The following is a 27,353-nucleotide window of genomic DNA, read 5'->3' as shown; positions in this document are numbered from 1 at the left end:
CACCTCCCTTCCCCTTCCTTCCCATAGTTTCCCACCACTGTCAGTCTTTCTTTTTTTTTTTAATAGTATTACGGTGGATGTTCAAGGTCCGCTATATGAGTAAAAACATGTGATACTCAGATCTTTGTTTCTGTGAGAGATCACTCAGTATTATTGACTCTAGTTTCATCCAGATTTCTGCAAAATTCATGATTCTGTTCTTTTTTCATGACTGCATAGTATTCCATCGTGTGTATGTACCACATTTTTTAAATCCAGTCCTCTTTTGATGGACGGCATGGTTGGTTCCAGGTTCTTGCTATTGTGAACAATGCTGTGATAAACATTAGTGTGCAGGTATCCTTTTGATAGAGTGATTTGAGTTCTTCAGGGTATATTTCCAGTAGGGGGATTGCGGGGTCATATGGAAGGTTGATATTTAGAGATTTTAGGAATCGCCACACTGCATAGTTCTTAAAGTCTCTTCCAAAATGCGGCTTCTGTTCAGGGAACCCTTTCTTTAAATTTCCATTAGCCTCAAATTAGGTCAACAGGAGTGAGGCTTTCTGATAGCCCTTGCACAACAAGGTGTAAATATTTGTGTATATCCCTTCCATCTTTGTTAGAACATGACAGAAATGTCTGTCTTAACATATAATAACTTATTGGTGTTTGTGAATAAACAAATCTGTTTTCTATCTCAAGACTTCAATAAAGCACTCCAAAGAGATCAAAGGATTCATTTCCTAAATGGAATACACATCATAGTAACCCAACATAGCCAGTAATTAGAATTTGCTAATATAAAACTAAAACAAGTACCTAATGTAATGCTTCTATTTTAGATGTGTGACTTAGAGCAGCTACACATTATTTACATCATTTCCACTAATTCACCTCCAGTTTAATCACTGTTTCTGTCACTGAATACAGAAACAGGTGGTGAAGGTCTTTAGGGCAACAGTTTTGTAACCTCTCTATTCAGAATTTATAATAGTACAAGGAGGGACTGCCCCCAGAAAACAAAATTTATTTATTAAAAATTGTGTATTAATTCTTACAAGTTTAAACTTCAGTCACCTTCAAAGTACTCTCCATCTGATGCAACACACCTATCAAGATGCTTTTTTCCACTACTCAAAACAGTTTTTGAACTTGTCAATTCTGATGCCTTTTAGTGTTTCAATCATTTTTTTGTCTTACCTCTTCCACATTGGCAAAATATTTCCTTCTGAAGAATTTTTTCATCCAAGGAAACAAAAAAACTTGCTCAGGGTGAGATCATGTGAATAGGGATGATGGGTCCAAGGGGTCATGCCATTTTTTTCTCAAAAACTGCTGAATCCTCAGTGCAGTGTAGGCAAATGTGCTTGTAAATCACCCATCATGAAATGGGCAAATGAGTTAAAAGAATCTCCAAAAAAAAATTCACTGAAGCCAAACGCGGTCTCTCACAACACGTTAACTGGTACACTGATGCAGATGGGTTCTTAGAACACTTACCTAGTTAGGGAAGCCTTCACTACAAGGGTCCTGCCCACCAAAAGATAATTCTGTTTTTGTGTGTGTGTGTGTCTCCACTTGTGCTTTAGAATTCATGGGGATTCTATTTCTACTATTGAATGTTGAGAACATTTTATATCTTCTTTTACTCAGTGATGAATAAAGAGTGAACTTATTATAAGCTCCAACGGCTAGAAAAACTAAAGAGATAACATTAGTAAGTAAAAAGTGTTAGATATGGGAAATTAGAGTGCGAGGTTCAACTGGAAAGAATTAGTGGTGGTGAACTGCACTTCTCACATAGCCAAAATTACATGTTTGTCTTAGCCCCAACCTGTTCTTGTTATGCAGGAATTTGAGCCAAGTATTGACAAGGTTTTCTGACCAGTTTTCCAAAAAATTTAAAAGTCAAAATTTTTATGTAGAACCTTTAAGATAGTATGTGAGCTAAGGAAAACACTTTGGCATGCCATATTTAGCTCGTTAATGCTTTTAATTCCTATGTATAGGCCAGTGAAAGAACAGGAAAAAAATTACATTTCTGAGAGGTGATGAATAAATATTTAGCATGTAGGTGGAGTTCTTAATTTAACCAGTTATGTCCTGAAGTATATCTGAGTTGTTGATAATGAAACATTATACTCATGTAAATCCATTTTAAACCCAGATCTTTGTGTGCTTACTTTTGTAACCCAAACCTTATTTTGAAATTATCAAACTATCCTTTGCTGGCATTAAATTTTTTAGCTTTAAATCTTTTACCTTCTTTTTGCTTTAAATTGTTGTATAATGACTTCCTTATTTCTTGAGTCATATCAGAGTCTTTCTTATAGCCATCTTGCACTTACAAAAAAACTGCATTTTCAAGATGAGATAAAAAGGTATTTTGCTGAAAGTATATGGTTTTCATGCCTGCTGGCATAACTACAGTGATAGCCTCATGACTGCCTACCCTTCCTTCCTTCCTTCCTTCCTTCCTTCCTTCCTTCCTTCCTTCCTTCCTTCCTTCCTTCCTTCCTTCCTTCTTTCCTTCCTTCCTTCTTTCCTTCTTTCTTCTTTCTTTCCATTAATCCTTATGCTTATGCTGGATTTATTTATTTTGAAATGGCAGGCAGTTGTAGACATCAATCTATTGTACATTTACTGCAATTCGACTTTTTTCTTGTAATGTCATGACTTCTTGCTGCTTCTTGGAACACCCTCTATATTGTGGGCACTGAAACTAAAGTAAGCTATGCAAGAGAATTTGTACCATATATATAAACATTTTTAAAGAAATGAGAAACCTAAATGTTAAAAAGGAATTATGATTGATATGTTTCTGTAAGGATACACTGAGGGCATCTCCCTCTCTTGTCTTCCCTTCCATCTCCTTCACCTTGTCTACCTCTGCACCCTTGAGAAAGCAAGACTAAACTCTCTTCTTTCTCTTCTCCTCAGTCCATTCAAGATAGGAAGAAGAAGACCTTTGAAATAATTCACTTCCACTTAATAAATAGTTAATTTATTTTCTCCTGCTTGTGATTTCTTAAAACCTTTTTCTATTTTCTAGCATACTTTGTAGTAAGAATATAAATATATATTTATACTTACATTATAATTATATAATATAAACTATATGTTAATCAACTGTTTATATTATCAGTAAGAACTCTGGTCAACAGTAGTTTATGAGTAGTTAAACTTCCGGAGAATCAAAAGTTATATGAATATTTTCAACTATGTGGGTGGTTGGCACCCCTAACCTCCACACTATTAAAATTATACAATACAGTATTATGAACTTTAGGCACAATGTTTTACAGCAGATTTCTAGACCTTATTCATCTTGCAAAACTGGGACTCAGCATAACGTCCTCAGAGTTTGCTTATGTTATCGCATTTTGCAGAATTTTTCTTGTTTTTAAAGTTAAATAGTATCCCTTGTTTGTATAAAACACATTTTCTTTATCCATTCATCCCTCAGTGCTCATTAGGTTATTTTAACATCTAGCCAGATGTGAATAGTGCTGCAATGAACATGCAAGTGCAAATATCTCTTCACTATCATGATTTTAATTATTATTATTTTTTAAATTTTAAATATGTGGGATACAACTCAGGGTTAAGCATACAAATGTTCATTATGCAAGTACCTTTGTTGATAAGGTGTGCCCCTCCATCCCCTGGCAGTTTCCCTCAACTCCCAATTCCACCCCTCGCCCTGCCCTAGCAGTTTCCCACTACTGCCAATCCTTTTCTGATAGTATTATGATAATTGTTCAAGGTTCACTTATGAGTGAGAACATATGCTACTCTGTTCTTTGTTTCTGTAATAGATCACTGAGTATGATAGACTCTAAATCCATCCAAGTTGCTGCGATGTCCATATGTTTGTCCTTCTTTATTCCATATACATGTATTCCATTGTGTACATGTACCACATTTAAAAAAATCCAGTCCAGCTTCTGTGGGCAGCATGGTTGGTTCCATGTTTTTGTTACTGTAAATAGAGCTCCAACAAACATGCATGTGCAGGTATCTTTTTGGTAGAATGACTTGAGTTCCTTCGGGTATATTCCCAATAGGGAGATTGCTGGGTCATATGGAAGCATACCATAAGAGATAAGATAAGCAAGTGGGACCTCATCAAACTGACAAGCTTTTGCAAAGCAAAATAAACCACCAAGAGAGTGAGGGGACAGTTCACAGAATGGGAAAAAATATTTGCCAACTGTACATCTGATAAAGGCCTAACATCTGGAATTCAAACATGCTGAAAGGAAAAACAAAACAAAACAACAAAACAGCCCTATTGAAAAATAGGTAAAAGACATGAGTAGACACTTGTCAAAAGAAGATATATGGACAGCCAACAGACAAGTGAAAAGATGCTCAGCCTTTCTAATCATCAGAGAAATGCAGATCAAAACCACACTGAGATACCACCTAACCCCAGTAAGAATTGCCATCAATAATAAAACAAACAACAGATGGTAAGGATGCAGAGAAAAAGGAACACTTCTACACTGCTGGTGGCAATGCAAACTAGTGCAACCTCTTAGGAAGACAGTGAGGCTATTTAAAAAAGAACTAGAAATTGACCTTCCATATGACCCAGCAATTATTTTGGATATATACCTAGAAGAGGGATTGTTGGGTCAGATGGTAGTTCTGTATTTAAGTTTTTGAGGAAACTTCATACTTTTTTTGACAGTGGCTGCACAATTTTATATTCCACCAAGTGTTCAAATATCTCTACACTTTTTTTTTCTTCTTCTTCTTCTTTTTTTTTTTTAACTTAGCAGCCACCTTAAGGTAATAGCTCATTGTGCTTTTGATTAGCATTTCCCTGATAATGAGTGATGGTGAATATCTCTTTCTGTACCTGTTATTCATTGGTGTGTCTTCTTTGGAGAAATGTCTATCAAGGTCTTTAGTCTTTTTAATCAGGTTATTATTATTATTATTATTTGCTGTTGAGTTTTTTGTGGGAGTTACTTGCACATTTCAGAAATTATCTTATTATTACCCATATGGCTTGCAAACATTTTCTTTTTTTTCTGTGTGTTGCCATTCCATTCTATTGATTGTTTCCTTTTCTTGTTTCCACCCTATTGACTGTACAGAAAATTTTAAGTTAAGTTAGATGTTTATGTTTTTGGTGTTATATCCATGAAATTATTGTCAATACCAATATCATGAAAATTTTTCTTTGTGTTTTCTTCAAGAAATTTTGCACTTTGAAGTCTTAATTTTTGTCTTTAATCCATTCTTTTCCTTTTCTAATGAGGTATAAATTTAGGGTTCAACTTCTTTCTTCTGCATGTGAATACCCAAATATCTTAACACTATTTGTTTTAGAGATAATCCTTTCAACTCTCATCAAAAATCAGTTAACTGTGTAGGCACACATTTATCTGGGCTATCTATTATGTTCCATCGGTCTATAATGTCTGTCTTTTTTTGACATTACCATATTGTTTTATTTACTGTAGCTTTGAAATATATTTCATAATTACAAAGTGTGAGGCATTCAGCTGTTTTTTTCAAGGTTGTTTTGGCAATTTGAGCTCCTTTTTCCATTCCATATGAATTATAGGACTGTTTCTTAGATTTTTATATAAAAGTCTGAGATTTTGATAGGTTTTGTTTTGAATGTGCAGATATATTTGGGTAGTGTGGACATTAATAATGCCTTCAATCCATGAACACAAAATGTCTTCCCAATTGCTTGTATCTTCCTTAGTTTTATAATCAATTTTTGAAATTTTAATTGTACAAGTTTTTCACCTACTTTGTTAAATTTATTCTTAAGTGTTTTATTTATTTATTATTGTAAATGGAATTGTTTTTCCTAATTTTCTTTCCAGAGGGTTGTCAGCCTAAATAAATATAACTTTCTTATGATAATCTTGTATCCCGCAAATTTACTGAATTTGTTTATACAGTTAAAACTGATTTGTTTTTGGTGTGTGAATTTTTCAGGGTTTTGTGTATATAATGTCATGTTATCTGTGAATAGAGACAATTTTACTTCTTCCTAACTTGGATGCCTTTAATTTATTTTTCTAACTTAATTGGTCTGGCCAAGACTTACTGTATTATGCTGACTAGAAGGGATGAGAACGAGCATCCTTCCTTTGTTCCTTAAAGTTTTCAGTACTTTATCCTTGAATCTGCTGTTAGCTGTGGGCTTCTCATGTATAACCTTCATTATGCTGAGGCAATTTTCCTCTCTTCTTAACTTGTTGAAAGTTTTTGTCATGAAAGGGTGTTGAATTTTACTGAGTATTATTTTCTGTTGTTGATTTTTAGTTTTATTCCATTGTAATTGGAAAAGATAATTTGTATGATTTTAGTCTTAAGCTTGTTAAGACTCGTTTTGTGGCCTAACATATAGTCTATCTTAAAAAATATTCAGTTTCTGCTTGAGAAAAATATATATTCTGCTGTTGTTGAATAAAGTGTCCAATTGGCCTATAGTGTTGTTGAAGTCCTCTATTTCCTCAATAGTATGTTGTCTTATTCATAACTGAATAGTGTTACCTTATTCATAGCTGAAAATGAGATATTAAGTTCTTTTATTATTACAATCCGCCCATTATGGAGGGCCAGTGTACAACACCATTTTTTTCATTATGGATATTTATTTAACAGCGACAGTAAAATATTACATTTTTTCTTAACCATGTCTCTTTATTGTAACTGAAAATGCTTCAATTATTATTTTTTAGAATCTTTTAATCACAGATCCTTTGCTAAGGGGACTAGTCTAGTATTTGTCTCTTGTGATCAATTAAGTTCTCACAAAGTTGGTGAATCCCTAATTTTATGTGCTTTCTGCTCATTTTTATGAATGCATCTAAAAAATGTATAAAGGGTTCCTAATTTATGGAAAGCAAAATATTACTATATCTCTAATTAGTAATAAAATTATAATTTTATAGCAATATAACATAGAATATTTTAACAGTTTTTCCATATTTATCTAAAACTCCTTTAAATAAGATTGTTTTCTTTTTTTTAATTATAAAGATGTGGGGTACAATTCAGGGTTAGGTATACAAATGTTTGTTATGCAAGTACCCTTGTTGATGAGGTGTGCCCCTCCTTCCCCTAGCAGTTTCCCTCAACTGTCACTCCCATCCCCCTCCCCTGAAAGTTTTCCACTACTGCCAATCCCTTTCTTATAGTATTATAATTGTTCAAGGTCTACTTATGAATGACAACATATGGTACTCAGCTAATTTTTTCTGTGATAGATCACTGAGGATGATTGACTCTAAATCCATCCAAGTTGTTGCAAAGTCCATAGGTTTGTCTTTCTTTATGGCTGCATAATAATCCATTGTGTATATGAACCAAAGGGAAAAATATAGAGGAATTCAATATGGTTGTCTCTTGGCATTTGTGAGGTATTAATTTACACAACACCATTTTATAGAAGGAAATTGAACATTTGTGAATTTTGATATCTGTTGGTGATCTTGAAATTAATACCTCACAGATGCCAAGAGACAACTGTATTGAATTCCTATATATTTTTCCCTTTGGTTCTTTCAATGTTTGCTTTATATATTTAGGTTTTCTGAAGTTGAGTGCATATATACTTTTAATTGTTATCTTCCTGGTTAATTAACTTTTAAAAATTATTTTACAATGTTCTTTGCTGCCTCTTAAGACAGTTTTTTACTTAAAATTTAATTAGTCTGGATATGTATGACCACCCTTCTTTTTGTTGAAATTTGCATTTAAAGTCTTTCATGTGTGTCCTTAAATCTAAAATGAGTCTCTTACAGCCAGCGTATAGTCTATCTTGTTTTATTCACTCAGTCTTTCTATGTCTTTTGGTTAGAAAGTTTAATAAATTTACATTTAGAGACATTATTGAGAGGGGAGAAGTAACTATTTCAATTTTTGTTAATTGTTTTGTATTTGTCTTGTAGTGTTTTTGTCCTTCTTTTTCTCTCTTGCTATTTTCTTTGTGATTTGTTGATTTTTATGTATGGATATGCTTTGTTTTTATTTTTTGTGTACTTTTTATAAATTTTTATTGCACCTGCTAAGAGACATATAATACATATGTTAAGATATAATTATTTTAACTATTTGGTCTTTTAATTTTTGTACTCTAATTAAAATAATTTGCCCATCACTAATCAGACAGAGAGAAATCTCGTATTCTGTATTTTTCTGTTTTTATCTTTACCAGTGAGTTTTCTGCCATCATATTGCTATTTAGCCTTCTTTTGTTTCAAATTGAAGAATTTCTTTTAGTTTTACTTATAAGGAGGATCTAGAGGTGAGGAACTCCCCTAGCTTTTGTTTTTTTGAAAAAGTTTTTCTGTCTCCATTTTTGAAGGACAGTTTTTATGGTATAGTAATTTTAGTTGTCACGTTTTTTCCTTTCTTTTTTATTGCACTTTGAATTGGCATCCCACTTTCTCCTGACCTACAAGATTTCTACTGAGAAAAGCACTGATAGTTTTATGGATATTTTCTTAAGCATGCCAGCTTGATTTTCTCTTCTTGATTTAAAAAATCTTTTTCTCTGTGTTTTGGCAACTTGATTATACTGTATCTTGGTATAGATTTATTTTTGTTCATTGTATTTGGATTCCTTCAGTCTTCCAGAATTTGAATACCCATTTCTGATCCAAGATTTTGGAAGTTTCAGCTACTAATTATTTAATCCTTTTCTCTACTTGATTTTTCTCTTTCTTTTTATTGTGAAGATCTCATTACATATTTGTCCTCTTGATGGAGTCCTAAAGGTTCTTTAAGCTTTCTCCATTAAAAACAAAAGTTTTCTTTCTTCCTCTGACTGAGCAATTTCAAATATCTACCAAATCTTTCTCTCTCCATGGAGATGCTGGAAGCTAGATTTTTTGTTTTGACTTTCTTTCTGATTTTGCCTGCTCACTCTGCACTAAGGTAGAGGGCAGGATCTGTGATGAGTGCCTACATGCTAGTTCAAACTGCCATCTATGTTCTCTGTAGCCTCCCAAGGTCTAGCATATGCTAGGTGTTTTTAGCACTTCAAGATAGGGTAGATAGAAGCCTTTTCCTTGGGTAGCACCTAGAAATGTTGAAATGTTAGATGTGTAGTCCAACTTTTCTCTCCCTAGAGATAAGAAGGAATTTTTGTTTGTTTTTATTTGTTTGCTTGTTTTGTTTTTTCCTCACACATTCACTCTGTATTGAGAAGGGAAATTGTTGTGACAAGTGCCCACACATGAGTTCAAACTACAAATTCTTACCAGTTGTGTAGTACTATACCAAAAAAAGGATTACGACAAGAGGATGTCTCCAATTGTCTTACTGATTCAGTGTAGCTGGTTTTGCATTCGCCTGGAGTAACTAGAGACTCTCAACTAGTTTCTAGATTATTCAGACATGAAACAGATCTATATATTACTTTTGAATCAGTGTATTCTTTTTTAAAAAGTGTTTTGGTTCCTATTGCAATTTTGCTGATATCTTGTGTTTACTTAATTACTTAGAATGCTTATTTTATACCTACTGAAATAGCTTATTTACACTTGAGATATAACATTATATACAGCCGGCTCGGTGGCTCAGCCTGTAATCCCGTGCCTTTGGGAGGCTGAGGTGAGTGGACTGCCTGAGCCCGCGGGTTGGAGACCCTCCTGGGCAGCAAGACCTCATCTCTACAATAAATCAAAAAATCAGCCGGGCGTGGTAGCGCATGCCTGTAATTCCAGCTACTCAGAAGGCTGAGGTGGAAGGATCGCCGGAACCCAGCAGATTGAGGCTGCGGTGGCCGGGAGCGGCCACTGCACTCCGGTCTGGGCGACAGAATGAGACTCCAACTAAAAAAAAAAAATAAAAGATAACATTATATTCAGATGGTACCCAAAAAATGTATACAAGTTTTAAGAAAGAAAAAAAAAACTATTAAAATTGTAATACTCACTAGGATGAATGCGAGTCACGTTTGACTTACGCAATTACGAGAAGGGCTCAAAGTGGTTACCATTACCATCTAGACACTTTTGATTATGGCAAACATCTCTTAACAACTCTTAAAATGTGTATACATTTTTTGGCACCACCAGAATTACTCTTTGTTTGGAGGTCCAAACTTCACTTGCATGCAGCCTACTTGTAAAGTTAATCCTTACTTGTGCCCGACATCTCTATAATAAAATAAAATAAAAAATTTATATCAGATGTTTGCATTATTTCTAACATTGAGTCCAATATTTTTTGGTTACTTTTAAGTTCAGATTTTTCTTATGTGTATTATTTTCATCCTCTGTGTTGTCAAGAGAGTTGAGAATTCTGGTTTCTGGTGGTGAGTTCCTTTATAAACTCTGAGGGTTTCTAGCAAACTGCTAAAATTCCATTGATGGTGCTTTTTTTACTCCATCAGATGGTGCTAGTAGACATTTTCAAAAAAAGTGGGGATAAATGTTTCTTTCATGAACAATTCTTACATGGTTTGCAGACCTAAATAGTCAACGATGACAGTCATCTAGATGTGTAGTGAGAAAAGCTACCAGGTTCACACACTTCAGGCAATGACAACAGTGTCATCACTGAATTCTGGACAATGGCATTGAAGATGTTTTCAAATGTTAGATTTATTCTGGTTTCAGAGATAACAAAATTAGAAAAGAATAAAATAGTCTTTGAATTAATGAAATATGGATTACTTTCTTCATCTATGAAAAACAACAATTATTATCATTATTTGCCAGAAGTTTTTGTATTTCAAATAGATTTTTGACTGGTTTCTTCTAATTATTTATTCTAGGCACAATTAGAATAACTCCTAATGACTCTCGTTGGGTTGGTGCTTGGTGGCTTGGTTTCCTATTGTGTGGACTGCTATCCTTTATTTCTTCCATACCATTCTTTTTTTTACCATCAAATATCAATAAACCACAGAAAGAAAGGGAAACTTCAATATCATCACATGTATTCAAAACCAATGAAGAAAGGAATACAACAGAAAATTTGACCAGCCATGGAAAAAATGATACTGAAAATGTGACTGGTATGTATTTTACATTCTTTGTCAACTTGGAATTGTTAATATCAATGAAAGAGAGGAGTGGATATTCCAATTTAAAGAAGTCATTCTCAAATCATCTGAACTTAGCTTACTTTCACTAAATTTAGCTAAATGATTTATCTAAAATTACTACTAAAGTTAACATTTTTTTTTTTTTTTAGCACATAAATTGAAGAGAAGTTTGTTTTCTGTAGCAGGGAGAGACCAACCAAAGACTAAAAATCTCTGTTCCTTATAAGTCAGAATCTACATTTATTTCAATATTGTATGGTGTCATTTATGAGGGTTAAAGAAATTATAATATTTTATTCATTATTTATTCCACAAATGGTACCAGGCACCAAACTATGCCCTACTGATAGAGTATTGCCTCTCTTTTTCAAGAACCTGGTGGTGATAGTGGGAAGTATATTGACAGTTGCAGTAAAATGTCTTAAGTACTATGGTAAGGTTAAACTTAACTATGCTCAGATGGACAGATGAAATAATTGGAAGGAAGTCAGGCAAGGTTTCTCTCTAGGCAATTAGAGTTATATTATTTTTCTTGGCGATTATATTAGAGATGTCATATCTAAATATTCAAAAATGAAGTGGAAGCAACAGTAGTAGTTAAGATAATTAAAGTTAGTAATGTGAATTAGGGCCCTTCATCATGTGATAGTGCCTTATCCTTAGAGTATAATGTAAGCATTAGGGGTAAATGAAGAACCACTGAGAAACAATAATCTGGAGAATGATCTCCTAGCAGCCAGAGCATTGTAAAACTGTGAGCTGTTGAAAACAGTTTTCAGATTGGGGAAAAATGGGAAAATAGTAAAAGCCAAAGCAGTGCAACACACAGATCCTTGGCAATATATTCAAGTTTTTATTGAAGCAAGTTTAAAAATTCTTTGTTATAGCCCAAGTTCTTCCACTCATCAGGTCTTTCATTCGACCATTTTATTGTTATTTTTGCCTCTCCATCACACTAATTTAAGAGCAATGGTATGCTGGAACCCTTTGTTTTGGCTCATAAAAGGGGACTGTTAAATATTAGCTAAAGTGATCGTTGAAAATAATCCAGGTCAGGGTAATTTACCATCATTTATTACCATGGAAATTGGGAAATACTACAAATCTGAGCATTCCCCCCAATAATCATTTATTAAATATTTATCAACATCCCACTGAGTTAAAAGTTTTTGAAATTTAACATGCATGCTAGAAATAGCACGTCAAGAAATTGCTATTTGTATATACTGTTTCTACCCCTCCAAAACAAATATATAAAAATTAGTGGATTTTCTAAAGCTAGAAGGACCAATGTTGACTGTGAACTCAAAAAGAAGAGAGAGGATAATGAAGCTGCAAAAAATAGGACAATTGTAAACATATTCATCAACTGTTTTGGTAGGGCAGTTACCTGAGTAGCAAAAGAGATCTTACTTATGTGACTATTAGGAATTGATAAAATAAAAATAAAATCAGAAAAAATATTGGATCTATTATATATGTTTTGAGTAGAACTAAGACTCTTTGGTTAGAAAAAAGATGGAAGATTTCAATTCATTACAAAAACAATATGTAAACAATAAAAACTGTTCAGAGGCTGAGGTGAGTGGATTGCCTGAGCCTGCGGGTTCGAGACCCACCTGGGCAACTTGGTGAGACCTCATCTCTACAATAAATAAAAAAAAATTAGCCGGGCGTGGTAGCGCGCACCTGTAGTTCCAGCTACTTGGAAGGCTCAGGCGGAAGGAAAGCCAGAGCCCAGCAGGTGGAAGCTGCGGTGGCCGAGAGCGGCCACTGCACTCCAGTTTGGGTGACAGAGTGAGACTCCAATTCAAAAAAACAAAAACAAACAAACAACAAAAAAAACTGTTCAAAAGTGAAGAAAATTGCTTTTGAGATATTAGGCTTAATATAAGTTGAGTTATTGATCCACTTATTATGAATATATAGTGAATCTTGATTGTGTAGAAGTTAAAAGTAGATGATATCTAAGATTTCATCCAACGCAAAAATTCAATAATTTGTTGTATCTGAATGCTCCACTTATTTAACCAAAGTCACAACTAACTTAGACTGTCTAATAAGTTAGTGGTGGTTCTTAACTGGTGAGTCCTATGGAGAGATTTGACACTTTGGTCTAACTCTTAAATGTTTTTGTTTCTGTTGTGAATTTCCTTACCTGTTCTTTTTTCTTTTCTGTGACATATCCTTAACTCTCCTCTCTTTTTCTTATAAACAGATGAAGCTCTTAGTTACTGGTAGATAATACTTAGTCCTGACCAAAAATAATAAAATAAAAATCTTTAGAGAGCTATACAGATCAAGATATTTTATTATTTATCATATTATTTCTCAATAATTATTTCTGTTTTGTTGAACTCTAATGTCTTCTATTGTTATTCTAAGTAGTTCCTTTCACTTTTAACTTGCGTTATGGTTGGTTGATCTGGTGATGACAGATCAGATAATTTCTGCCACGGAAAGAAGTTAGGACTTTGTTGTCATACTTGTTTATAGTCATAAGCTGTACTAGTATAGCCATTAATGTCACTTGAGATACAGCATCATTATCCCCTGTCTCTTCTTGCAATTTAAAACAGGTGATTTATAATATTACTAGATAGACTGAGGCAGTATTTTGCTGTAGAATGAATATATACCAAGAACTCAAGGGGTCTGAGTTTTTATACAAAATAAATCTTAAAAATTTATAAACTCGAGTGTTCTTATTTCTATGAGTTTTCAATTATACTATCTTTAATATAAATTTATATTCAATAATTGCATTATTAGTATAATTACACTATTAATAAATAAAAAACATGATTTCTTAATCATTTTTGTTTCTTGAACACTTAGCATATTTTCAAAACTTAGAAATTGAAAACCAAATATTTGTTGAATGAATTAATAAGTAAATTAATATGTATGCAATAATATGGCAAAGTGCCAAGGATAACCAAATACCGAGTGAACAGAGCAAGTTACAAAACAACATTATTTATGATCCTATTTGGAGGTAAAATAAACAAATCAAACAAATATTAAATACATATAAAACATAGAAGGAGAATTGTTTAAGTTTGACAGAATTCCAGAGAACTCTCTGTGTTATGTATGTATGTAATTTTATATCTTATATAATTTATAGGATTCAGATATTAATATATATCTTTGTTGGATTATAACATTTTATTTATTTTTTTAGGGTTTTTCCAGTCTTTGAAAAGCATCCTTACCAATGCCCCATATGTCATGCTTTTGTTTTCGACATTGGTACACTTCAGCAGCTTTATTGGTAGTTTTACTTATATCTTCAAATACTTACAACAACAATATAATCAGTCAGCATCTCAGATTAACTTTTTGTTGGGTAAGACATATTTTTTTACCCATTTCCTTGATAAGTAAAGTACTACTGAATTGCTGTTTTCTGAGTGACATTTACTGTGAAGTGATTTCATAGTTTAGTAAATATAATTCTATTTTATTCTCTCAAACTTAATTAAATTTGTCAAATTTGTGATGTCATTATTATCTGCATATGAAGTTACACCTCATGTTACATGAGTTCCCAAAGAAAAACTTGATGTGGAATGAATGGAACATTTAGATGTATCTGCATAATTGAATCTAATTAATTTAGTGCTTATATCCACAGACAAATTATTTTGTAATATAAATATTATAATGCATGGATTTTAATATTGGAACTTAGTTACCTACAAAAAGATAATAATACCAATGTTTCCAAAATGAGAATCATTTAAAATACATCATCAAAATATACACAATTCAAAACAAATATTTTATTTTAGAGAGTATGTTTTGCCTCAATATTTTTTTCATAAATGGTTTTCTTATATCATTCTTCCCACAACTTCAGTTTGTAGAAACATTGTAAAAACTCAATAAACTTTTGATGAATTAGACAGTTTATTCAAGTGGTATTTGACTATGTCATAAGTATATAAGAAAACAATGTTTGGGAAATGCATGCACTTAAGCACTGGACCAGGTGGCTGCTGTATGTTCTCCTTGTTGAACTTAAGATAACAGTTTAAACTTTGAGGATCTAATGTTTGGCTCCTAATAACCTGACCTGAATTTTTGTTAGAGGCATCTTCATGTTCAATAACTCATATGGGACAATGAAATGGAAAAGTTATAAGATGGATTAACCATTTTTAATACTGTATGTAGATTTGCTCACCATCTTAGTGTATATGTGTGTTTTGATAAATAATGAAAAGATATTAATTCAAGTATTCAATTCTAAAACCCTTGGAAATTCAGCAGTGAGTTACTGAGGATAGACATTCTATCTTAAGAGATGTAAAAGATTTGAAAGGATAGGATCTTAGTTTCACAGCCAAAAAGATGATATTTTGCTGTTGTTTTCAGAAAACAAAAATGAAGTGCTTCATAGAAACTGTCTGTTCAGACCCACAGATATGCTTAGCTACTACCTTTTGCTACTGGGGAAATCAAACCCTCAACATTGTCAGGAAGAAATTACTTTTGACTCTCTCATATGCTACATTAGCCCCCTTCCTCCATCTTGGCCTGTCACCTTTCTATTTAAGAAGTAATACGATTGGATAAATTTAGCATATACAATGTGTTTAGTATATAAAGACATATTAGGAAAACCATATGTTTATATAATTAAAATGTTTTTTCCTTTATTTCTAGGAATCTTAGCTTTACCTACTATTGCCACTGGACTGTTTTTAGGAGGATATATCATTAAGAAATTCAAGTTGACTTTAGTTGGAACTGCCAAATTCGCGCTTTATTCTTCTGTAATGTCCTGGTTCTTTCAACTAATATATTTTGCTCTAGTCTGTGAAAGCAAACCAGTCGCTGGCCTAACTTTGACCTATGATAGGTTTGTATATATCACTATTTCAATTGCAGAATGTGGTAATTGTCTAATTAAAACTTTCTGAGGCGGTAATATAGGACAAAATAATTTTAACTAAACCATCTTTTAATTGAGAGAAATTTCATTTTTCAAATTCTTAAAATGTCCATTTTCAAAGAGTTTTTCTTTCTTGTTTGAAGAAAAGCAACATAGCTTGTAATAATAATAACTATCATCTAAAGGGTCCTTACAATGAGTGGTAATCCCATTTTACAGATGAAAAAAGTCAGACTTAGAGAAATACATGGATTATACAGCTATAGAAATATTAAAATTCTGACTCAATTTGGGATTGTGACTCCAAAACTCTTAGTCTTAACCACTACAATCTTGGATAGATCATAATAGTAACACAAATGACTTTCTTCAAAAGTAACTGAATATACTTTATCTATAGTTCATTCTGACATTTAATAAAAATATTTATAAAACAATACTTTTTTATAATACACTGATTTCTCATTTCTTCAAGTTAACATTTTTTTCTTCTGGTATTGTCTTCATGGAAGAAGAATTAGGAAATATCCTATGTATATTCACATGTTAAACCCTGGAGAATCTTTGCTTTTCCATTATTATCATGTTGTGAAGTACTATTAGGACTATAGTCTATACCCCAAATCAACGGCAAGATTCCTGTGAAGATTTCTAATCATATCCTGAAGACAGCCAATAATTTAATCTTAGGAAGGTTCACATTCCAGCAACAAGCAAAGTTCTTCAGATCACAGTTCAGTAACCTTGTTCTTTAGTGCTGCTTCCTGTTGCCTTTGAGTTTTCAAACTCTGGATCCTATAAGGTGTTTATTTGAACATGACAAATCTTTCTGCATTTCCTTATGCAAATACCATCTTATTTTTGGAGGCTTGCCAAGCTAATCTTGAGTTGTTTCCCTACATGCTTCTAATCCTAAACATTTGTTAAACTTTTCTATCCATCTACCCACTCTAGCAAACCAGAACACATTGTACCTAGAACACTGAATTTTAGAAGTAAAAGAACTTTAGAGATCATATAGCCCAAACCTTGTATATACTTTCCTTTATTACTTGAGATTCAGAGAAACTGTAACTTGCTTGAAGTTATAACATGACTCCAGATTCATCTTCTATCACACCACAGTTCCAAAGGCTTCCTTGTTGACAGGGTATGGTTTAACCTAAAGCCAATTTCCCAAAAGGAAGTATAGTACCTGTACCATCTACTCAAAAGATGGCAACAGAGTTCTATGGGATTTGTTTCATTTAATAAAATTTTCCTGAGTGTCATCTTAAAGGTAAACAGTTGTAGGAGACACCAATCTCTTCATAGAATTCATAATCTAAAGATAGCAAATAATAGAATCAAGGTATTCAGCATTTTAAAAACTCTAGCCCCTGGGATAATTTCTTTTCATTGTTACTGTTGTTCTTCTTCTTCTTCTTCTTCTTTTTTTTTTTTTTTTTTGAGTAGGAGTTTTGCTCTGTTACCCAGGCTGGAGTACAATGATAAGCTGACTGCTACCACAACCTCGACCTGCTAGACTCAGGCCATCCTTTTGCCTCAGCCTTCCAAGTAGTTGGAAATACAGGTGTGTGCCATCATGCCTGGCTAATTTTTGATTTTTATTGCAGAGATCAGATCGTGCCAAGTTGCCCAGGATGCTCTCAAACCTCTGGGCTAAGGCAATCCTCTCACCTCGGCCTCCCAATATACTGGGATTACAGGCATAAGCCACCATGCCCAGCAATACATTTTTAAAGTATGAATTGTTGCAGAGCTTCCAGAATGTGTCTTGAGTATCTCTTGGGGTCCCTGAGACTCTATCAAAGGGGTCCACAAATTCAAAACTATTTTTATCATAATATTAGGGCATTATTTGTCCTTTTAAAATTCTCATTATCCTATGAGGGTATAGTGATATATTTTAAGACTATGATGTATGTGATGACATCATCAGTCTGATGGCTGATGATATGTGTACATACATATTTTGTGTACTAAAAATGTCTTAGTTTTAATTTCTAATAGTATGCTAGCAAGTATCGCTCACATAAACAAACAAACAAACAAACAAAATCTTCCAGGTTTCAATACTTTTTCAGAGTGCAGATGACTCCTTAGAACAAAAAGTTTGAGAACGCCAAAAAATTTTATTTTCCAAAAACATCCCTTTAAGTTTGACATTGTTATCTGTGATTCACATAGTAGTTGCACTGTTAAGATGTGGCAGAACTAACAAGAACACAAGAGTGACTGTGCAATGTTCAGAGTGGAACATTGTCTTAGTTAATTTGGACTGCTATAACAAAATACTGCCTAGTTTATAAATACACATAAATGCATTTCTCTCAGTTCTAGAGGATGGAATATCCAAGACCAAGGTGCTGGCAAATTTGATTGCTGTAAGGGCCCATTTTCTAGTTCATGAATGGCACCTTCTCCCTGTGTCCTGACATGGTAGAAAGTGTGAGGAGTCATTAGTTCCATTCATGAGGACTCACCTTCATGACCTAATCACTTCATGAAGGCTCCAGCTCTTAATTCCAACACATTGGAGATTAGATTTCCATCTAAAAATCTACTGACACATTCAGACCCATAGCAGTCATTCACTGCTCTTCTTAACCACTCCCAGTAGTATATGTCAAGCAGAAAAAATATATTAGATACTTTTTTTTTTTTTTTTGAGTTGGAGTCTCACTCAGTCGCCCAGACTGGAGTTCAGCGGAACGCTCCCGGCCACCGGAGCCTTGACCTGCTGGGATCCAGCAATCCTTCTGCCTCAGCCTTCCAAGTAGCTGGAACTACAGATGCGCACTATCACGCCTGGCTACTTTTTGATTTATTGTAGATATGAGGTCTCGCCAAATTGCCCGGTCTGATCTCGAAACCGTGGGCTCAGGCAATACATCACCTCGGCCTCCCAAAGCTCTGGGATTACAGGCTGAGGCACTGAGCCCCGCCTAGATACTTTTTTTTTTTCTTTAAAAAAAATTTTATTTTGGCCGGGTTTGGTGGCTCAGCTTGTAATCCCAGCGCTTTGGGAGGCCGAGGTAAGTAGATTGCCTGACCCTGCGGGTTCGAGACCCGCCTGGGTAACTTGGCAAGACCTCATCTCTACAATAAATCAAAAAAATCAGCCGGGCGTGGTAGTGCATGTCTGTAATTCCGGCTACTCGGAAGGCTGAGGCGGAAGGATCGCGGGCGCCCAGCAGGTCGAGGCTGCGGTGGCCAGGAGCGGCCACTGCACTCCAGTCTGAGTGAGAGAGTAAGACTCCAACTCAAAAAAAACAAAAACAAAAAATTTTTGTTTTAATGATGTGAGGCACAATTCAGGGTTAGGTATATAAATGTTCATCATGCAGTTATCCTTGTCGATGAGGTGTGTCCCCTCCCTCAGCAGATTCCCACTACTGCCAATCCCACTTCCCCCGCCACCCTGGCAGTTTCCTGCTACTGCCAATCCTTTTCTTATAGTATTACAATAATTGTTCAGGGTCTGCTTATGAGTGAGAACATATGATACTCAGTCTTTTGTTTCTGTGATAGATCACTCAGTATTATAGATTCTAAGTTCATCCAAGTTGCTGTGAAGTTCAAAATTTTGTCATTATTTATGACTGCATAATATTCCATCATATATATGTACCACATTTTTAAATCCAGTCCTCTTTCTTTTTTTTAATAATCCATATTTTTTGTTATGATATTGTGGGGTACAGTTAAGGATTAGGTATTACAAACATGCTTCATTCAGGCACCCTTGTTGACAAGAGGTGTCTCCCCGTCCCCAGACAGACATTTACAAACGTTAATCCCAACTCCCTTCCATCCCCCCCATAGTTTCCCACCACTGTCAGTCATTTTCTTATAGTATTACATTGGATGTTCAAGGTCCACTATATGAGTGAGAACATGTGATACTCAGATCTTTGTTTCTGTGAGAGGTCACTCAGTATTATAGACTCTAGTTTCATCCAGGTTGCTGCGCAATTCATGACTTTGTTCTTTTTTATGGCTGCATAGTATTCCATCATGTATATGTCCCACATTTTTTAAATCCAGTCCTCTTTTGGTGGACAATATGGTTGTTTCCAGGTTCTTGTTATTGTGAACAATGCTGCAATAAACATTCATGTGCAGATATCTTTTTTATAGAGTGATTTGAGTTTTTCAGGGTATATTTCTAGTAGGGGGATTGCGGGGTCATATGGGAGGTCAATATTTAGAGCTTTTAGGAATCATCATACTGTTTTACACAGAAGTTGCACTAGTCTGCACTCCCACCAACAGCGTAGAAGTGTTCCCTTTTCGCCACACCCTCTCCAGCAACTGTTATTTTTTGAGTTATTGATAATTGCCATTCTGATGGAGTTAGGTGGTATCTCAGTGCGGTTTTGATTTGCATCTCCCTGATGATTAGTGAGGTCAAACATTTTGTCATGTGTCTGTTGGCTGCTCGAATGTCTTCCTTCAAGAAGTGTCTGTTCATATTTTTTGCCCATTTTATGATGGGGTTGTTTGTTTTCCTTTTTTCAGCACATTTGAGTTTCTTGTAGATCCAAGATACTAAGCCTTTGTCAGACCTGGAGTTGGCAAATACTTTTTCCCAGTCTGTAGGCTGTCTCCCTGCTCTCTTGATGGTTTCTTTGGCTTTGCAGAAGCTTGTCAGTTTAATGAGGTCCCACTAGTCTATCTTCTCTCTTATGGCATGTGGGTTTCGGGTTTTGTTCAGGAATTGGATGCCGGTTCCAATTTTCATGAGGGTATGTCCTTCATTTTCTAAGGTTCTTATGGTTTGAGGTTTTACATTTTGGTCTCTGATCCATTTAGAGTTATTTTTTGTGTATGGGGATAGATAGGGGTCCTGTTTCAATCTTCTGCATGTGGTCAGCCAGTTTTCCCAGCACCATTTACTGAATAGGTTCTCCTCTTCCCAGTGGTAGGTGGTGGAGGCTTAGATACTTTTTAATAAAATTATTGATAATGTAATTTCTGAACTATGTCTACTTTTTTCTTTAAAATTTCTTTAAATTACATGCTCATTTAAAGATAATTTATGAATCATCAATGATCAAATTTTTACAAAAATAATTTTTAAGTCTTTAGACAGAAAATTAATTATCCAAATAATGTATTTTACAATTTTAGCCATGTTATAAAATTATAATTTATAGTGTATAACCATATTATAAAGTAAATCAATATAGAGCTTGCTGTAGTTTCATTTATAAAATATACAGAGCTTTTCTAGATTTCTCAATCAACTCTATTTTTGACTTTTTCTTCCTCAGAGGCTCTGCTTAAACCATGTCTAAGTTTTATTTATGTAATTAAAATATTAAAAATCTTATTAAAGTAAGATTTGAAAATTCAAACTAGTTAGATAACATTCACAGATTTAAAGGGCTTTACAGTGGGCTAGGAGAATCTTCATTCTGATGTCATTACTTTACTAAAAAGAAATTGAGTCTAAGGAAAATGAAATGACTGATATACTATACATTTAAAAAATGAAATCATAAAGACCTCTTGTCCAAGACTTACCTAATTTCTTTGGTTTCTTTCTTAGTTTTTTTTTTTGTAGGTCAAATGTTATTTCTTGGTTACAATGGAGAGTGAAAAGCAAATAGGCATGTAAAAGAAAAAAAAAGAACTTTGCCATTTTGGTATAATCAAATCAAATTTTTCTATCTAATTAAATGAAAGCTCTCATTTCTTTTCTCTTCTCCTTTTCTTGTTTCTTTCCTCCTCCTCCTCTTTTTCCTCCCTGGTTCCCCCTTCTCCTCCTTCTCCCCCTCTTCTTTCACTTTTTATTCTCTGTCTCTTTTTGATATATGTCTCTCATATATTTCCAGAAATAATCCAGTGGCATCTCATATAGATGTACCATTTTCTTATTGCAACTCAGACTGCAATTGTGATGTAAATCAATGGGAACCGGTCTGTGGAAACAATGGAATAACATACATGTCACCTTGTCTAGCAGGATGCAAGTCTTCAAGTGGCAATACAAAGCCTATAGTGAGTATTAGTGTTTATTTTCTCTTCTCTCCTTAACCAAAATCACTGACTAGATTTAACAGACACTTACCAAGTCCTTTATATACAAGGTCTCCAGTTAAAAGATGAAAGAAAAAAATTTCAACATGAATTGATATTTTGGTGGCTGTGATGTTGTGTAACAAAGCTTCTTATAAAATCCTGCTTAAGATACAATCAGGTTGTGTTTTTGTTGCTTGAATTCTAATTTAAGATTGATCATCTGGAAGCCGGGCTCGGTGGCTCAGCCTGTAATCCCGCACCTTTGGGAGGCTGAGGTGAGTGGATTGCCTGAGCCCGCGGGTTCGAGACCCGCCTGGGCAGCGAGACCTCATCTCTACAATAAAAATAAAAATATCAGCCGGGCATGGTAGTGCATGCCTGTAATTCCGGCTACTTGGAAGGCTGAGGTGGAAGGATCGCCAGAGCCCAGCAGGTCGAGGCTCCCGGCCACCGCACTCCAGTCTGGGCGACAGAGTGAGACTCCGACTCAAAAAAAAAAAAAAGATTGATCATCTGACCTTTTTTTACCTTGAGATTTTAAGAATATGACCTTTTAGAATTTAATGCCTTTGGGAACACTAAGAAATACCTCATTAGACTGAAGCGTATGATTTCAATCAAGTTGAAATAGCCACTTAGAAGTTAGGTAACTCCAGTCAGGATGGTTGTCATCAATAACTCAAAAAACAACAGATGCTAGAGAGGGTGCAGAGAAAGGCGAACACTTCTACCCTGTTGGTGGGAGTGTAAATTAGTACAGCCTCTGTGGAAAACAGTGTGGCGATTCCTAAAAGATCTAAAAATCAACCTTCCATTCAACACCAGAATCTCCCTACTGGGAATATACCCAGAAGAACTCAAAACACTCTATAAAAAAGATATCTGTACACATATGTTTATTGTAGCATTGTTCACAGTAGCAAGAATATGGAACCAACTTTGCTGCCCGTCAAAAGAGGACCGGGTAAAAAAATGTGGTACATATACATGATGAAATATTATGCAGTCATAAAGAAGAAAAAAATCATGAACTTCACAGCAACCTGGATGGACTTAGAGTCTATAATACTAAGTGATCTTTCATAGAACAAAGAACTGAGTATCACATGTTTTCAATAATAAGTGGAACTTGAACAATTATCGTACTACTCTGAGAAAAGGATTGGCAGTAGCTAGAAACTGCCAGGAGGGGAGAGGGGAAGTGGGATGGGCAGTACTGGGAATCTGCCTGGGGAAAGGGGGCACACTCATCAACAAGGGTACCTGCATAATGAGCATTTGTATACCCAACCCTGAATTGTACCCCACATCTTTAAAATAAAAATAATTAAAAGAAGAAAAGAAGTTAGGTAAAAGACCTGTTGTCAGCACTACCTACTTTACTAGGACAACAATCTACATGAAATTTTATATATGGATTCTGATGAGGTTAGCTCTGAGCTCACTATCTTTTTCTCTCTTCAAGACATTAATCGTGACTTCATGCTCACTTGGTTGCCCAATTCTTGAATACCTCTTTTGATTTCTCCAAAGCTGATACTTTTCCCACCCAGCACAATTTAGTATCCTGTTCACACATTGCCAGCACATCCCATAGAGATGCCATTTATTTCTTCACTCAAAACATGTTTTTCCACAAACTCTGGGTCTTCCCCAAGCTCTTGGGTACCTCTGAATGGTATGAGGATAAGATATGGTGTTCTCCATACTGCCATGCCAATTCACTCACATCTCACAAAGTTCAGTAACAATTTCCAAGGCCCTTTCCTATAATCAATATTAGCAATACAGTTAACTCTGATTATTGTCCTCTGACACATCCTTTTGTGTTGATTTTCATCTTTTCTTTTATCTGTGTACTACCAGTTGTGTTACAGAAAGACATAGAGAACTGTGAAGAATAAAGCTTCTTAGGTTCATTAAAGATAGACCGTACCCTGAACAGACTGAAGGAGTTACAGCAGTAAGGGGCACGCTTCAACCCTGTCCGCCCCTCGGAAGCAGCGCTGGTGTCATTTACCAGCGCAGCTCCCTGCGCACCATCAGAGCCAGATCTGATCCATCCAGCCATGGCTTCTTACTCCAAGATGGTTCCGACCCTCCCTGTTCAGCCCACAGAGTGACAGTTGGGGCAATTCTTAAAACAATTTTTTAGGCCCTGCTTTCCTGTTTTTAATTTGGTTCAGATCTTGAGCAGCTCCATGCAATTGTATTTATTTTTGATGACAAGACTCCCACCTAAAGAAGTGTTTCTCCTGCCTGATCATTTCACTGATGGCTGAAGGATTTTAGAGAACCTTTTGTTCTTGCAAGGAAAATAAGAATCCAAATTCAGTGACTGTAAAAAAAAAAAGGCCACAACCTTTATAAACTTGCACAAATATGCTCCAAAGATTGTATGTAAAAGCCTACATCTCACATTCATAGTTATAGTACCTTTCAGTAAGGGTGCCCTCATTTAATGCAAGGTCCTACTTTTACCTCTACTGAAGGCCTGAAAGACACATGATCCTAAAATCTTAAAGAGTGCTCTGTCTACACTGCAGACATCATCTTCTTAATGCTGGCAATGACTACATCATTTGGGTACTACTACTAAATTATTTTACTAAATATTTATTAATAAATATTCTCTTCTTAAAATAATGTTCTTTGTGTCAAAGCTTGGTTTACTTGGCTGTATACTTGCTCCATAAAAGATTTTTCCATATTATTTCTAGTGAAAAAAAGGTAAAAATGTAGAAATTAGGCTTGGTTGAACTGTGCAAGTATGGATTTTAATTCTTCTACAATTTCTTCTTCAGTAATTAGTGTTTAGTACTAATAGGTTCAAAATGAACTTCCCCTGAACTTTAGTTTGGAGGGCGTGTGGGGACATTTCTTGAGACCACAGTTCTAGAATTTCACCTAAGCTGCCTATATGTATAAACTGCCTTCCTGATTAAATATCTAAAATCCCTTGTTTCTAAGTTCTCCCTTTCTGTGCTTTAATTATTAGTCAGGATATTCTGTTGTGTTGGACCGCTCTGTCAATATCATCTATTTTATTATCTGTCTTTATGGTCCTGCTGTTTTTTCCTACTAAAATAAAATTTGAACACCATTGCCTAGCATTATTTCTGCCCCATTCCTGTGGTGATTTTAGTTCCAGATTTTGAACCCTTCCAAGCTGCTATATTTTTTGGATTCTTTGGGTCATTCTTCCCTAGGGCATGTCTCTGATACTTAGTAGACATTGTTCAAAAGTGTAAGTGTGTTATAGAAACTAAAAGTGGGAGAAAGATTAATATTAAAAATTAATATTAATGAAAAATTATATAGAGTTTCAGACACTAATGTCTTTATTTTCTAATAATTAAAAATAAAAATAATTAAAACCTAAAAATAAATTACATTTTATATTTAAAAGCCCAAGAAACTATTTCACCTTTCATCTATTTAGCAGCAATATTCTTAGATTATTTTAAACTGTAAATATTTTACTTTCAATGAATGAGACTTCTTTAAATATAATGGAATGTGTTTTTACCTGTTGTGTTTTGCAAACGTATTCTGTAATATTTCAAAAATGATTTTTTAGGTATTCTATAGCTGTAGTTGTGTGGAAGTAACTGGTTCCCAGAACAAAAATTACTCAGCCCATTTGGGTGAATGCTCAAGAGATGACACTTGCACAAGGAAATTTTACATTTATGTTGCAGTGCAAGTCTTGAATTTTTTTTTCTTTGCAACTGGATGCACCCCATGTGCCATGATGATTATTAAGTAAGTATGACTTTTTATAACATTTTAATGTACATTAGACTATAAACACACCTAGAATGCATTTTTCTTCAAATTGTTGTGATACTTTAATGCCATAATTAATAATTTTGTTTGAATTCTTTCATTATGGAATCTTTTTAGGAATCTTAAGGCACAGACTGATTGACAATTGCCTCAATTATAGAAAAAAATCTCTTTGTGATTCTAAAAGAATTTTTAATTTTGAGTTGCTTTGCCTTCTAATGGACCTGTCAGATAAGTTATCTATTGATTTCATTTTTAAAAGTTTTTACAAGAGGGATAAAAATGGGTAGACTTGTTTTGTTTCAGTTTTCAGAGAAAATGCTTCCAATTTTTGTCCATTTAGCAATATGTTGGCTATGGCTTTATCATAGATAGCTCCTACTACTCTTTTTAGGTATGTTCCCTCTATGACTAGGCATTCAAGGGTTTTTATCAAGAAGCGATGCTGGATTTTATTGAAAGTTTTTTCTGCATCTAATGATATAATCATGTGATTCTCATTTTTATATCTGTTGATATATTTAATTACATTTATGCACTTGTGGATGTTGACCACTCTGCATCCCAGGGAAGAAGCCTGCTTGATCATGGTAGATGATTTTTGAGATGTATTGTTGGATTTGATTTGCTAGAATCTTCTTGAGTATTTTTACAACTATGTTCATCAGGGAATTGGCCTGTAGCTCTCTTTCTTTGTTGGATCTTTACCTGGTTTGGGTATCAGTGTGATGTTAGCTTCATGAAACGATTTAGGGAGAGTTCCATCTTTCTCGATTGCTTGGAATACTTTCAATAGGATTGGTATCAGCTCCCTCTTTTATTTTTTGTAAAACTCCTTTGGAAAGCTATCTGGTCCAGGACATTTTTTGTGGGTAGTCTTCTTATGATGGAATCCATTTCCTGGATTGTTATTGGTCTATTTAATAACTCCATTTCTTCTTGTTTCAAACTTGGAAAGTTGTGTGACATCAGGAAATCCTCCATTTAATTTAGGTTTTTAAGTTTGTTTCCATACAGGTATGCATAGTAATCTCTGGTAGTTTGCTGTATTTCTTCAAGGTCCATTGTGATTTGATCTTTTGCATTTCTGATAGTGTTTATTTGGGCTTTTTCACTCTTTTTTTTTTTTTTTTGTCAATCTGGCTAGGGGACCGAGCAATCAGAAAGGAGAAGAAAATCAGGGAATCCAAATAGATAAAGAGGAAGTCAAATTATCCCTCTTTGCTGACAATATAATTCCATACCATGAAAATCCAAGAGAATCTGTCAAAAACCTTCTTCCACTGATAAAGTACTTTGGCAAAGTTGCAGGGTACAAAATCAATGTGCAAAAGATGGCAGCATTCTAATACATCAAAAACAAATAGCCAGAGAACCAAATAAAAAGCACAATCCCATTCACAATAGACACCCCACCCCCGCCACACACACAAAGAAATACATTGGCATCATCCTAACCAGAGAAGTGAAAAACCTTTGCAATGAAAATTACAAAACTTTCCTCAGAGAAATCAAAGGTGACACAAACAAATGGAAAAATATTCCATACTCATGAATTGGAAGAATCAAGATTGTTAAGATGTACATCCTACTCAAGGCAATCTATAGCTCTAA

General features: G+C 34.5%; 1 protein-coding gene across 1 annotated transcript in view; it reads left to right on the top strand.

Annotated features, from left to right (window-relative positions):
• The window catches only part of LOC103258178 (solute carrier organic anion transporter family member 1B3-like), an 89,130-nt gene that overhangs the window by 34,633 nt on the left and 27,144 nt on the right, over window positions 1-27,353 (top strand). The window contains exons 7-11 of the mRNA XM_008055878.2: window positions 10,745-10,987; window positions 14,205-14,369; window positions 15,692-15,887; window positions 21,764-21,929; window positions 25,531-25,715. Coding sequence (XP_008054069.2) covers window positions 10,745-10,987; window positions 14,205-14,369; window positions 15,692-15,887; window positions 21,764-21,929; window positions 25,531-25,715 — 955 coding nt within the window. The remainder of the gene's footprint in view (window positions 1-10,744; window positions 10,988-14,204; window positions 14,370-15,691; window positions 15,888-21,763; window positions 21,930-25,530; window positions 25,716-27,353) is intronic.

The sequence above is a fragment of the Carlito syrichta genome, unplaced genomic scaffold (assembly GCF_000164805.1).
Source record: "Carlito syrichta isolate Samal-C Ts95f unplaced genomic scaffold, Tarsius_syrichta-2.0.1 Scaffold302012, whole genome shotgun sequence".
In the NCBI taxonomy this organism is placed as follows: domain Eukaryota; kingdom Metazoa; phylum Chordata; class Mammalia; order Primates; family Tarsiidae; genus Carlito; species Carlito syrichta.
This window is presented reverse-complemented; position numbering and strand designations above follow the sequence as displayed.